Below are 15,648 nucleotides of genomic sequence, written 5' to 3' on the forward strand. Positions count from 1 at the left end.
TTAAACAGAAGAAGAAGCAGAAATGCTTCCTACAAGGGTCTTTCTGCTATTTCTTTAATTTTTGAAAGGTTTGATCCCCCTTTTCGCTCTATGTCTGTTTGTCTTTATCTCGCTCACTCTCTGTTTCCCGTTAATTAAAACTTTCCTTAGAGTTACTACCTGTGTTTAATTAGTGTGTGCGGTGGTAGTGACTGTGGACCTGCTCTTCATTCAGTGTACAGTGGATCTGAACAGTGGATCTCACTTAAGACAGTGGCTGATACTCCACACTCCTTGTAACTCCTCGGCCCTCTTGTGGTTACAGTTGGAACAGCAGCAGCAGCAGCCGCATCGGCAATAACAGCGCTCATGGCGTCGTCTGGCCGCTAGGTGTCGCGCTGCAGCGCCGCTCTCTGTGACTGAGGAGCTTCCGTCAGGTTGCCAGGCGCTCAGAGAGAAGCGACAGCACAGTGCCGTTCATCTCCAGCTTCATGCCACAATGACACACATCCCGTGAATATTTCAGCAGAAAAGGAGTCAGTACAAGAGCACAAGGTGAGTCTATTGTCTTTCTGAAATACATCTCAAAAGTTTCTATTTCGCTTTTATTTGATTTTTTTTGGAATATATTTCAACCTTTCATCTGTTTAGATTGAACATCGAAATAAGCGATACTTTTTTTTACTTTATAATAAATTTGACGTAATATTCATTTCATGTCTAGATGTTTTGTGTGTTAAACTAAGTATTTTACCCACTATAGTTTGTGTATATAACATATAACTGCTACACTGCATCCTGTATATCTCTAAAGTCCCTTATCAGTTTTGGTTACAAACAGACTGCACTGATTTGTAATATTTATGGAGATAAATAAATTCAGATAGCATTTCAGATTTGTATTTCATAAGTGCATACACATCTGCACTTGGATTCTCCATTCAGTCAAATACTGTTTCCTGGAACCAAAAGCCCATAATCAACACACACTTACATACTGTGTACAGTATATAGACCTACAGGATACACAATGTGGAAACACACTGATAGGCTGTGCAAGTTGAATTTGCATGTGAACTACATGAAGGAACATACAATATGACAGAAAATAGATGATATACATTTCAAGCATTTGGCTGACACCTTTATCCAGAGCAGCTTACATTATCTCATTTTTATACAACAACTGAGGGTTAAGGGCCTTTCTCAGGGGCCCAACAGTGGCAGCGTGGTGGACCTGGGATCAAACTCATAACCTTTCCGAATAGTAGCCTTAACCACTAGGCTACCACGTGCCCTTATATTTTACATAACATCAGAAAAAGTCCATTTACATGATGTTTGTGCATTTTTTTAATATAGGTCAATGTGAAATCTGTACCTTTGAAAGACAATGTATCTATCAGGCTGGCAAGAGGTCTCCAGCCACACAGCAAGCTGCTCTGCTATTTGAAGCTCTCTCTATGGTGCGAAGTGCCTCAGTGGCCATGGGGAATGGTTCAATCAAAGCCCCTCGGCTGGGGGAGACATGCTTGGCCTCAGGTATTAAAGAGTCACCGGTGTGGGAGTCATCGGAGCAGATGAGGCTGAGGATAGCCTGGCTTGAGGAGGAGCTTTCCCGCCGAGACCATGAGCTAAGAGCCCAGGAGCTTAAGCTGCAGGCTCTACAAAGGGAGCTTGAGGCCAAAGTGTCTCAGATTGACAAGCTTCAGGATGCCATCGGCTACAACAGCCTGGGCCGCTCTCCACCAGCAAGGCACAGTCATAGGCTGCTTAGTGTCATTAATCAGGGGTCAACACGCTTCCATAGGGTGGCTGTAGAGGTTCATCGCCGACTCAAAGCCAAGGAGGGGGTTTCTGCTGAGCCAACATCTGGAAAATTTTACAGTGGCCACAAGGTCCATCATGTGTCTACAGAAAGAACACGCATCCGTAAAGACTCAGGGTGAGTTCACACTTACTGTAAGCTTTGTGATAAGCAATATTTCATCATTTCTTAATCAAGTCACTATATAAGACGGTGACTTGCTTGAAGAGGGAAACAGGAGAAAGCTTTGTAGTGTCTTGCTCTCAGATTAATCACAAAAGCATGGATTACCATAAAACACTATAAGGGGGATGGAGAGACAGAAGAAAACAATGGGCGGGCCATCTGTATGCAATGGGCAGGATCATTACTGTTTTCATTAATCAGGCCGTACAAATCTCGCTTCTAATTCATTCAGAAGTTCCATTTTAGGCTAATCGAGAGGCCTTGTTCTTTCAGATGTGGTAATGAGAGTAGCCCTGATAAGAAAAGAAAACAGTTCGGTGTAAACCTATAGAGCATCAGTGTATGATACAGTGAAGTTTATCTACATAGTGGATGCTTATTTGAAGCACACATTCTTGTCTGTTCGGACAGTACAGCTGAACCGACTCTACAGGATTTTGACTCAGCATCACTTGAGATTTAAAATACCCAAATGGGAATCTTAAATAACATGAAATCATAGATGCATTTTTTCTTGGAAATGTATTTTGTTGTATTGTACATTTGGATTTGTTGTGTCTTTTAGGTGACCACAATAATAAAACCTCATTTAATCAAACGCTAATTATTACATAAAGTTGTACGAATAGCCTAACCACCCAGCGTTACACAACTGTCAGCATTCTATGGTGTATTGTTCATAGCAATTGCAAGAAAAAGTCTATGCAAGATTCACATTTGTAGCAAAAATGCTCATTGCTAAAAGTACTCCTACTACAAAGAGGTCTCTGAATCCCAATATGTACTCCACTCTATATGTTTCTGCAGCACCAAGAGACTGATTAATGAAGCTATCATGAACAACGACTTTCTGAAGAAGTTGGAGCCTCAACACACACGAGATATGGTGGACTGCATGTATGAGAAAATCTTTAATGCCAATCAACTTGTGATCCAAGAAGGAGAGCCTGGGAACTACCTATATGTGCTTGCAGGTCAGCTTTGCCACCAAACAGCTGTTTCTTTTATTGTGAGTGATTTCAGAAATGTTGTAACAGATTATAATATTCCTATTTTTTTCTCCATGGTGTTGGGTGGGTACACAGAGGGCTTTTTGGAGGTGATGCAAAATGGAAAGCTCCTGGGGCAGATGCGGCCTGGAACAGCTTTTGGAGAGTTGGCCATTCTTTACAACTGCAAAAGGACTGCCACTGTTAAAGGTAGATGTGTGGTTTAGGAATTAATGTCTGCTCATGATATGCACAGGATAGGGTGAAGATGAGAGTGCTAAAAGGTAATATCTCTTGTTATCTTGAAATGCAACTATTAGGGTCAAGCAATGCATTATGCATCATGAGGTTTCATTGATAGCATTACAATGACCTGGCACAAACTGTGATCCTTTCATCCAAAAACAAAACCCACACTAAATGTACGGCTCTAATGTCTCTCTTTTTGTGTAATTTGTATTTCATTGAACAGTGTGTGTTTAGCCTGTCTACTTTCTTTTATAAGGCATTTGGGGGAAAAGGATGATAGAATAAATAATTGTTTACTTTCGTTACACCAGCAACTGTATTTCACATGCATTATCTCCGTCTCTGCTTATGATATGTTACAGATAGCTTAGTGTGGTCAGCTGAAAACTGTCCAGCCAAATAAAGAGCAAATCTTTCACTGTTTATAATCACCCGACATGTCACCAAATGTTTGTTTACTTTCAGTTAAAAAATGTCTATTCATTTGCTCTCAGCTGCCTAAACAACAGGTTCCAAATATGTCCAATTACAAGTCAAGCTGTTTGGTATGAAATGTTTGATTAGGTTGTTGGTAACAAAGGATCATGACTAATTAATGAATTTATCTCTAGTAGCATAAACTAAGAGTTTTTCATAAAAAAAAAAAAATCACAAAATAAAAAGTGACAACTAGTTATATGCCAAAGTTTAATTCAATGTTTAATATTCAGCATAATGTAGCGTATGTAAGTGTATTGTATATAAGGTAACAGCCACTGCACATGCTTGTCTGGTCTACGTTGATTTGTGCAATTTTCCAAATGCAAATATTTGCTGTTTCTTTAATTAGCTGTGACACAGTCCCACATCTGGGCTCTGGACCGGCAGATGTTTCAGAGCATCATGATGAGATCCACTCAGGCCAGACACGCAGAGTACTTCAGCTTCCTGTGCAGGTGAAACTACATGGCACAAATACATATATGTACTCTCTCACTCACTTGTTGTCTCTCTCTTTTCTCTCTCCCTATATATACACACACCCTATGGAAGTTGTCACTATTAGACACAGACACCTTTAGATCTCTGTGTGTATGTAGTACTTACCTATACGCACATGGTTAGAATGATTTACACTCATAAAAATAATGATGTTTACTACATTTTGTCAAGTATTAACAAATGATTTTTCTTCAGTGTGTCTTTACTGAAGGACTTGCCAGAGGAGAAACTTGCCAAAATCGTTGACTGTTTAGAAATTGTAGGTTTAAGACTCTTTTTTTTTTTATCTTTTTGTCTTTCACCATCTGGTAAATACTTAGATTGAGATGTTCAGATTGTTTTATCTTTTAGGAGTATTTCAACAAAGGGGAGTACATTATTCGTGAGGGTGAGGAAGGGAACACTTTCTTCATTATAGCTAAAGGAGAGGTACAGTAAGATTCTGTATTGTACTGCACTGCCACTTTAAAAATGTATGTAACATATCTAAAAAATATTCCTAGGATTTCCAACTGTAAAATGTGCATCTATCTAACTGCATGTATTTTTTTGTCCAGGTTTCAGTAACCCAGAGCACAGAGGGCTTTCCTGAACCACAGGATATTAAGACCTTGGGAGTAGGCGATTACTTTGGAGAAAAAGCTCTCATAAGGTTTGGCTGGTTTTTTGTTCCATTATTTTCTGCACTGTTTTGATTATAGATAAATAAAAAACATATGTGATTCACAATACAACCCCAACCTCTAAGAGTATGTTAATTTCATTTGACTTGCTTGGGTTAGACTTTATTTTGTTATTTTTTTGTGAGGGTTTTATGCTGAGACGACTATCTGAGTGTTGATCTATGAGAAGATGTGGGTGGCAGAATTCTAGTAATCTGAGAAATAATTTTCTCATACTGTGCCATTGTCTAGAAGCAATGTCAGAAGCAATGCGTCATACAGCATCTCAGAGAAGTACCAAGTTTTCTCCAAAGTTGTCAAATGTGTTTTATACATTTCTGTTTTTATCATTAAGTGAGGATGTTCGTTCAGCTAACATCATTGCAAAGGAGAATGACACCCAGTGTTTGGTGGTGGACAGAGAGTAAGCGACTTATACACACAGGCACACACTCCAGCATCTACATAAATATTTGATATGACACAGTTTCATAATATTATCTAATGGATTTTTACAGTAACTTTAATCAGATGGTGGGCACTTATGAGGAGCTGCAGTCATATCTGCGAGAGTATGTGGAGCAGCTGTCTATAAGTGATGAGAAGAGAAATGCAAAGTAAGCACCATATCTACATATGCTCGGATACACACTGGCTGTATGGAGAATGAAGATGGATGATTAGCATAATAATAATAATAATAATAATAATAATAATAATAATAATAATAATGAATTGCACAGGATATTTGCTTTGAGACACAGCATATATAATATATAGTAATATTTATTCTAATGCTCTAATGAAAGTTATTAATCAAAAAAAAATTAACCATTTTAATTTGGATTTGAAAACACCTCTAGACCTTTCACATTTCTACTGCTTAACTGAACAGTTATTTAGATGTTTAGAGGCAAAGACAACCTTGCTACCAGCTGAGCTTTAAGTTACATTTGAGATAACTATAATAAATCTGCATAAGCTAGCTTACCAGCATAGCAACAAGCTAAGACAGAACAAGACCAATTTTACCCAGAACAGATAAACATTATACATAGAATTTATACTGGTCTAAGATGTCACTGTCAATAGGGACATGACTGCACTGCAGGGCAACTAATCATATCTGTTAGCATGTTCTGCAGCTAGTCTGTTGCAAATGGGAAAAATAGTGCTAGCATGCCAGCTCCTTTTAAATGGATTGACTGATATTTCAAAATTTTGGATGTCAGTAACACACATTTTGCTTGAAGACTTGACTATCAGGTATCAAATGACTACTGCTGATCAGCTTTCATTTTTTTGTCACTCATGCATGAATACTGTATATAATTAACTTGTGTGTGACTATTATAACTTGTGTGTGTTTGTTGTAACATTACAGAACACAGTCTCCTCTGCGTGAGCGAGGCACAGAGGCAGCTGAACTGCGCAATATGCGGGAGAAAGCCGCACGACTGTCCAGTAGCTCTTTCTTACAAGATCTGCAGATCGTGGCCACGCTAGGCATGGGAGGGTTCGGCAGAGTAGAGCTGGTGAGCGAATGGCTACCACTTTACACAGAACAGGAAAAGCACTCAAACTTGATTATGTCCCTAAAAAAACACTGATTCACAAAGTCATATTTTCAACATACATGCTAGACTTCAAAGAGTAAAAAAAAGTTCAGATTGCACTGTGTTTCACAGGTGAAGCTCAAAGATGAAGATACAGCTTTTGCTTTGAAATGCATTAAGAAGAAGCACATTGTTGACACTAAGCAGCAAGACCATATCTACTCTGAGAAGAACATTTTGCAAATGACCAACTGCAACTTTATAGTCAGGTCAGTTGTATTAGACATACAGGATTAGAAGAGGTTTGAGAAAGCTGATCAAATGTTTACATTTAGCCTTCTAATCATTATTAGTAAAAAAAAAAAAAACATTCAGTTGTTTCTTAAATATCTGTAATAACAGACATTATTAGTATTATTATTATTATTATTAGTAGTAGTAGTAGTAGTAGTAGTAGTAGTAGTAGTAGTAACAGACATTTGTCTAGATCGTGAATAATTGTCAGATTCATTTAGTAAATAATAGTTGAATAACAGAATAGGTATTTTTAGAATAGGTATGTTGATCCCTCACAGTGAGACAATGAGCTTGATTTGCACATGGAACACCTCTAGACGGTTACAAAAATATCACTGGACTCATACAGCACATTAAGTATTGTTATCTCAGGATAAAGTGGCCCCAGTGTACATTCAAGGGTGGCAAATATGGGTGACAGTGGCTTTGGGAAGTTACTAAGGAACAACTTGAAGAATGTCATTTACTCTTGTAAACGAGTGTGCTTTAGCTTGATATTTGCGACTATCTTTCTGGCTTTTCTAGACAAAAGTGGTCAGTACAACATCAGAAGATACTAGGTGTTTATATCCTTTCTGCCCTTGAATGTGAAGATACCAATATATATGTCTGAACATGTTTGGTTTTTCAGATTGTTTCGGACTTTTCGAGATTATAAATATGTGTACATGCTGCTCGAGGTCTGTCTTGGTGGAGAGTTATGGAGCATCCTAAGGGACATGTGAGTGTAGGTTATTTTTACACTCCACTAAACTAATTATGGCTAATATTCTTTATCAGAAATATAATAATTTGATTACTGACAGTAATGATTCAGATAAACATTACTTTGCTGCAACAATAATGAAATTTAGCCTCATTAATTAGGATTTTTCCATCTTTAATGTGATGTAGGGGTTTCTTTGAGGAGGCCACTGCACGATTCTGTATTGGTTGTGTACTGGAGGCTTTTGATTACTTACATGGAATGGGTGTTGTGTACCGAGACCTGAAGCCAGAGAATCTACTTCTGGATTCAGAGGGATATATCAAAATGGTCATTTTACCATCCATTTTTACTTGTTTCCATAATATTCAGAATGCAAAAATATTACATCTTAAAATATCTAAAATCTAGTCACATTTATCCGCTATTTCTTATTATAAGATTGCAATACACCAAACATAAGATTATTAATCCTGTTTCTTGACATTTTTGATTATTTTTAAGCTTTAATTTTTTTTTTCATTCTATTGGCAGATTGTTTTGCTGATTTTAAGCATTAAATTCTTGAAAGAAACAATCTGAAAATAAAATTAAAGCATTTTAAGTTAAAAATAGTAAAATATGTCTAGAAATAGCCTGAAGAACCATACAATTGGTTATTATAATCTTGTTAAAAAAAAGTGGACAACTTTGACTAGATTCTGATATTGATACTGATATTGATAGTGATATTATCTCTTGCAAATATGTAATTTTTGCAGTACATTGTGTTCATATTTATTGCCTTAAGGTGTGAACATGCAATTGGCAATAACTCATAAAGGATATAGTCGTATATCATGTTCATTGTTTTTCTTTGCCTGCCTGAATGTTTCCAGACTGATTTTGGCTTTGCTAAAAGAATTGGATTGGGAAAGAAAACCTGGACATTCTGTGGAACACCAGAGTATGTAGCCCCTGAGGTTATCATGAATAAAGGTCATGACTTTGGAGCCGACTGCTGGTCCTTAGGGATCCTCATTTTTGAACTCCTTACTGGCAGGTCAGCATCACATGGCAAAATGATGCCATTCTTACTCATTCTCATTCTCACATTCAATAATATAGATTTCTAGTTCTGCATTGCAGAATTTCTGCCTCTGGGTTGTAATTAATAAGCAGATTAAAGCTTTATGGTCATTCAGAACATGATGCCTGAAAAAGATCTACTAATTACTCAGGATAATAGGGCTGTTTAACTGGAGAAACTGTAACAGCGTAGTTTATCAACAAAGCTTCAGGTGACAATGCCTTACTATGCTTGTATCCACATATAAGTGAACACTGTAATAAGAAGGTGGAATGCAGCAATACTTCATAACACTTACATATTTTTGCAGGTTGTATATGTATACAAATGTATCATGTGGTGAAGTACACATATTAATAGGCTGTTATCTTTTGTTTCTTCATTGTAGAGAATAAACCTACTTTATTTACATTATGGTAGCTAAGAAGACAAAGAGATATTAATAATGCAAGGACACTGACAAGTGTAGGCAGAATAAGCTTTAGTAAAGTGGACCATAATTATCCTTCTGGCTAACATAACTTATCACAAATGCACTTTTTGGCGTTTTTATGTATGATAATAATAATGTTCATGAAACTTTCTGATTCACATTTTGTGCCAATAAAAAATAATTGCTTATTGCAGTCAGTGGTGTTTTTAGTAGAAATAGCCAATCTATGCTGAAATTTGCACCTTTTACCAATTTAAAATTGCATTTTTGATTCATAATTCATAATTGCGATGCAAGATTTTAGTCCATAATCAGTCTAAACAATGAGGTGAGGTGATTCGAATGTCACACTACATGTGTTTATAAGCACAAATGTTGAAACTGCATAAAGTAAATTCTTACACCTAACCCAATCAGCATATCAGCAAATTGTGCTTAAGCCTGCAGGAGACTTGTTTACACATGACTTAAAGAGGTGTGACTTCTCCACCTGTCCCTCCAGCCCTCCGTTCGTAGGATCCGATCCTATTAAGATCTACACAATGGTGCTGCATGGCATAGAGAAGGTGGACTTTCCCAAGAGGATCAGCAAGCGCCCAGAGGATTTGATCAGGAGGCTCTGCCGGTGAATCTTTATATATCTGCCTGTCATATGTTATTAGTGCTAGCAGATATATGTTAGAATCACAATTCAAACAATTAAAGCAGAAGGGATGAGATGTTATCTATGCAGATCTTCAGTTTCTCATCTGCTGAGTGATATAGCGAGATTATAGACTATGAGCTGAAATCCAAACAAGGCCACAGTCATCCATGGCCAGGCTTTCAAGAGAGAATAATTGGCAGTACTCTAAATGTGCCATTTTCTCTGCTGATTAGTGCATCACTAGTCAATCAGGGCAGATAGTGAGAGTAAAATTCTAATGAATAATCTCCATAGCTCTAATGAATAATCTCCATAGCTCATGATCATATATATATATTTTGGTTAGTTACAAAACTCAAACTCAACCTGATAGTACAAACTCTACCCAGATTTGTAGTGAAATACCATCTGACAGAATTATCTGACTTAATCTCTTCAGAGTTACAGTATGTAAGGTATTGATGCTTTATTCTCTGAACCACTGCAGTTTTCTTTCTGTCTCTGTTATGTTTAGGCTCAATCCTGCAGAACGACTTGGCAATAAGAAAAATGGCATCATTGACATCAAGAAACACAAGTAGGTTAGATTTTTTTTTTTTTTTTTTTAAATCTGCTTCTCACTGAATTGAGATTATAGCAAAGGTTATCAGTCTTGTGATATATTCCACCAGCTGCCATAAAATCTTACAACATTTATTCCACTGTTTATTTATGTTCACAATTAATATGGCCAACATATAATATAACATTTTAAGCTCTCTTAGTTCCTAGGATTCTTTATCAATATAAGTTAAAATGGCTTCAGGTCTGATTCACTTGTCCTAGCACAACAGATAGCAGATGGAACCCTTCTCCAAATTAGTCCCCCTCTGGCAGAATTGTCAAAAGCAGACCAAGAGCACATTCACAGAGGGAACAATTAGAGGCCAGGATGAGACACACAGCTGTTGCCATCTTCAGCAGAATGGTGGAGCTACAGAGAGAGGGGTGATGCTGACGTACTTGGCTGATGCGTTAGCAACCATCCTAGTGTTAATGCCTGAAATGTAGGTGTTCTGCTTAAGCAGACATGATTTAGTGTGTGCAGGCAGAGACAACTGCTTCTTTACATTTCTTGTGATTTAGATGATTTTGACGATAAGATTATTAAGGCTAGTTCTAGACTATATTTCTACATTTTTCTATTTTATTTTATTTTTTTTTATTGGCAGATAACTGATTCTTTCTAGAAATTAGCTAAATAATGAGCAAAATTATTTGCCAACAGAATAAGAAAATGTAAAGCTTAATATGTCTAGAAATAGGCTTCATTTTTAAACTTTTTTTTTGTTATTGTAACTTTATAATAAGCAATAGAAGCTATATTATCTCTAGATTTTTATTTATTTTTTTTAAATTTGTTCATTTATACATTCTTTAGAAATGGTCTATGATCCATGCATGCCCAGCAGGGTATATAGACTTGCTAGTATATATACTGTAGCTATGTGATGTTAGTTGTATGCCCTGTATATAGCAGTTATCATTGTATACTTATTGAATCTCATGTATTTCCATTGGCTTGAAACTATGTAGAGCATCTTTTGTTCCTTAATTTAGTAATCTCTCTGACACTCATGCTTTTACTAAAAATCACAAATTAACTGTTACCTGAGTGCTGTGTACTGCAATAGAGAGGATTTGTGCATTTAATGCCTTCTTTTTTCCCAGGTGGTTTCAGGGCTTCAACTGGGAGGGACTGAGACGACGAAAGCTGACATCTCCACTGAAGAGAGAGGTGAAGCATACTTTTCTTTAATACTTTAATATTTTTGTTTGAAATTACATTTTGTCATAAATGTCTGTGTTTATTCATATTTATGATATGTCTGCTGTTGTATTTTTGCCCCAGTTAAAGGGACCTCTGGATCATAGTCACTTTGACATGTTTCCCCCTGAGCTGGAGGAACCACCTGATGAGCTTTCTGGGTGGGATAAGGACTTCTGAGAGTCTACTGTTTGATTTTAACATGACTAAGCCTGCCAATAATGAAACCACACAAGAGGAGCTATACTGAAGTGCTGAAAGTATATTCTGTGTGAATTCATCAAAATTACAAAATGAAAAAATGTGTTTAGTTCACATTTTATCTACAAATGAACTGTTAATTTTGTCCCTGTATAGACTTTAAAAAACAAACTGATAAATACTATGACAGATGAGCAAGAGCTGCTCCTGCTGTGGAAACAACCATGCAACAATTCCAGACAGTATATCAGCAACAAGTTCAAGACCAGGCTCACAAATGATGCAACCAAACCTCTGCTTTAATACTCTTTAATGACAAAAAAAAAAAAGTTTTGTGATCTAAGTACTTTAATCACTAACAAAAACTTTAGTGCCAATTGTAACTTTACTAAACTGTGAAGTTTAGTAACTTAATTTTTTTTCTTCAAATTATGGTTTTCATAATATTTAAAACACTAAATGAAGCAGATGTTTCTTTATTTTTTCCATATAGCGTTTTAGTAATGAGTAATTTAGTCATTTTTTTACTTGGAAACCAGATCTTCCTGAGAGGTGCTTCTTATCAATGAGAGGCACTCATAGAGCTCTACTCATAAGTAGTGCTCTACTTATAACTGTATTATCTGCCATTCAGTAATCCTCAGATCAGTGTCTTGTTAGTCTTGGGCTTATAGTATTATATCTATTTTAAAATCAGCTTTGTTTAAATTCTTTCCTGGAATTTAATGTATAATGTGTGCTGTATTATAATTGTAATTGTAATATAATATATAAATGTGTGCTGTCCTTAACTATATATGCACAATATATTCTTTATATTCCAGAGACATAATTCTTGTTTTTTTTAGGCCTAGCTCTGTTTTTGTAAAGTGTAATTAAGTAAAAAAAATATTCATAAAATCTGAGTAATGCACAGTGATGCTCTCTGTTGATGAAATAACAGAGCCTGAAAAAAGAGCCAGGATTTTAGTAAGTTTGAAATATTGCTTGGAGAAATTGTGTGTGGGGGAAAAATACAATTTTGTGACTGATTATAAAATTGATGGCTGCAGGAGTCGGTAGGCTTTAGTAGGATATTTTTAAAAAAGCAATTTTCTAAAACTCTTTGCTAAAAATCTGTCTTGCAATGAATTGTTCAGACGTTCATGTCTGATGTTCAGACATCAGACATGAGAACAGACCGTGCACGATAGTGGAAATAATTCCCTCGAGATTCAGACAGTAGACGATAAATTAAAGACATAGCCACTGGATGGAGACATAGAACAATGAGTTTATTTATTTATTTATTTATTTATTTATTTATTTATTTATTTATTTATTTATTTATTATTTTTTTATTTATAACCTTGCTCCTTTTTTCAAGTTCTTTGCCAGTATTTATTTTTTTTTCTCTTTGAATATGTAACTTTCTTCTCAAATTAAGTTGAAAACTCTTCATTTCTAGACCAAAGTTTGCTAAACTACTTGAAAAAGTAGTCCCTGGGTTTGATTGATTATAGCCCACACTCTTCAATTAAGCACTTTCAAAAGTTTATTAACTGATTACCATTATCTGTTGCAGTCTGTGTGTTGAAACAGAAATACCTCAAACATTTGGGGAACTGGAAGTCTATATTAGGAAACTTTTTCTAACTAAGATAAAGGAAATTTATTGTAAAAGTGATCAGTGTTGTACCTTTTTCTCAGGCCATGCCTCTCTAAGAATGAAATGATGAGCTTATCAGCATCAAACTCAATGCTGTGTGTCAATATCAGACTTAGTTATCAAATCAACTTATTATTCCATAGTACATACTTTTTGTGATATGCTCTTCATACCCTGCATATCATTACTGGAGATCCAGAGTTCAGACAGTTACTGAAGTAAACTGGGTTCTCTCCATTTTCTCTGCTGACTTTAGCCAAGGTAACAACTGCGCATTACCTCATTATGCAACACCCATACTGTAGTTATCAAGGGGAATTATTCACATTCCTGGGGTTTGTTTTTGACATGAGTACCATTCATTATCCTGAGTCTTCAGTAAACAAAATGAAAGTGGCATTTGAAAGGTTGTGCTCATGGTTAGCTATCAGTCAGCAGGCATAGTTTTTCTCTGAATTCTTGTGGAGGAGGAGAGAAGGCCTTGTGTTCTCCCTCTTTGAAATACCAAAGCAGTCTGTAACTGGACCTCAGCCAGGGTCTGCATTTGTGCGTGTATGTATCTGTGTGTCTCTTTTAGGAAAGTGTGGGCTTTGGTCTGATGTGGGAGCAGCTTTTTTTTTTTTTTTTTTGGACATTTCTGTAAAACCCATACAACTGGCCAGAAATCTCTGAAGAGTGCAAAAAAGGCAGCGGTAAGCCAGTCCTGAAGCCCCACATTAATTTGGTTACATTCCCACAGCTATGCCTATTAGTAAAGTATTAATCAAAGCATGATCTATTTCTCTTTAATGGCCCAATCACAAGAAGTGTGAAATTGTATGTAAAATCGTATCCTGTTTTATGCACACACATTTTATTTATGGCTTAGAGACTATGTACTGACATCATTCAAACAATAGCTTTATCCTGATTGTAATGTGGTATGGAATTGTATTGTGTATGATCTATGTGAAAAAGAGCCTGAGGAAAAAAGATATGCTTATATTTTCCTAAAGCATAAGTAGCCCTTGGCGTAAATCATCAATCTGTAGAACATTCCACTGAGCTTTTTCTTCTGTTCATGTGGTATCTCTAGATACAGAAGCCATGATTTTATGACATATTTTATGAGTCCATTGTGTTGAAGCTGGTGGAATGTGGAAAGCAGCTCCAACCAACCCTGTGTTTCATTGCCTTAAAAAAGAGTTTGATTATTCATCCATTTTCAGTAAAAAAAAATTGTTGACTATATGGAGGAAATACCTTGGTACCTAGGTTACAGATTACAAGACTATGCTAGTTATTGATTATTCTCTTAAAAACAATGAGAACATTTTTTGATGTTGAGTTATTATTATATGAGACATTAAATCCTCAGACGCTAAATTTACATTTACCTTTACAGCAATATTGGTCTATACTTGGTTACAAATGCAGATTTAAAAAAAAACATGTAAAATAGTAAGTAATTTGTGTTTATTTTACTATATGACTGTAAGGAATGAAACTATTCTACCAGTTGTTACATAGCATACACATTACAACTCCTTGCCAGGTGATGGCAGTAATTTCAAGCGTTGTCTTTAGTATGAAAGCAACAGCAGCAAAGGCACAGAATTTCAGAATGATCTCATCTGAAAGATATCTGTTCCAGGATTAAAACTCTTACTCTCAGTCAACTGGTGAAAATTAAGGAGCCTTATGCTTGTTTGAATTAGTTAGTATGTTTATCCATTTATCGAAACTGTTGCAGCACAGAAATAAGTTGACAATATTCTCTTCTGACTAAAAAGCTCTTGGGCAGTAGCAACATCTAATCAGGTGTTTGGTTATATAAATCCAGGGATTACATGGGCTGCCTTTGAACTTCTTACTCCTTACTTCTTACCTGCTGTATGTAATCATACCTTTTCCTGAACATTAGAAATCTCATGTCATTTACTTTCGTATATACCTGCCCATCTTGGAATTTACATGGCTTGTTCTAATTTGTAATTAATTAAGTGTTGTATAAAAGCAATATCACACTCACAATCAGGCTGTTCAGAATTTTTGGTATATCTATGATTGCCTGTGACTGGATCACAGACATGTTGGTATTGCCTACATCACTCTGACTCATATAACATTGATTAATCTTATTTAACCAGTTGCAGGTATGTCTGTATTTGCTATAGATGTGTGTTAGACAGACTTACTTAGACATTACACACACACACACACACACGTTTGACGTAACTGTCATCACTAATGCAACAATATTATTAAAGGTGGATTTTGGCTAAACTTCATATTGCTTCTCTTCTAATGCAGACAGATTTTTTGCTTCTCAAATTTTTGCAGACCCACAACCATTTCCTCTCTTTGTTTCCCACATGATATTCATCACTTTGGCATGCATAATAGCCTATTTTCACATAGAGGATGCTGTAAGCCTTTGCTTTTAAAGACTT

General features: G+C 36.1%; 1 protein-coding gene across 1 annotated transcript; it reads left to right on the top strand.

The window, feature by feature from the left end:
• Nucleotides 1–430: 430 nt before the first annotated feature.
• On the top strand, nucleotides 431–11,874 carry LOC132846676 (cGMP-dependent protein kinase 2). Its single transcript, XM_060871371.1, has 19 exons — nucleotides 431–534; nucleotides 1,342–1,924; nucleotides 2,780–2,946; nucleotides 3,058–3,171; nucleotides 4,040–4,145; nucleotides 4,387–4,450; nucleotides 4,543–4,620; nucleotides 4,749–4,843; nucleotides 5,209–5,277; nucleotides 5,372–5,470; nucleotides 6,238–6,388; nucleotides 6,542–6,678; nucleotides 7,338–7,427; nucleotides 7,601–7,742; nucleotides 8,291–8,454; nucleotides 9,417–9,539; nucleotides 10,075–10,137; nucleotides 11,271–11,337; nucleotides 11,452–11,874. The coding sequence occupies exons 2-19, from the start codon at nucleotides 1,443–1,445 to the stop codon at nucleotides 11,545–11,547; spliced, it is 2,307 nt and encodes a 768-aa protein (XP_060727354.1). The 5' UTR covers nucleotides 431–534; nucleotides 1,342–1,442; the 3' UTR covers nucleotides 11,548–11,874.
• Nucleotides 11,875–15,648: the final 3,774 nt, after the last annotated feature.

The sequence above is a fragment of the Tachysurus vachellii genome, chromosome 6, assembly GCF_030014155.1.
Source record: "Tachysurus vachellii isolate PV-2020 chromosome 6, HZAU_Pvac_v1, whole genome shotgun sequence".
Lineage (NCBI taxonomy): Eukaryota > Metazoa > Chordata > Actinopteri > Siluriformes > Bagridae > Tachysurus > Tachysurus vachellii.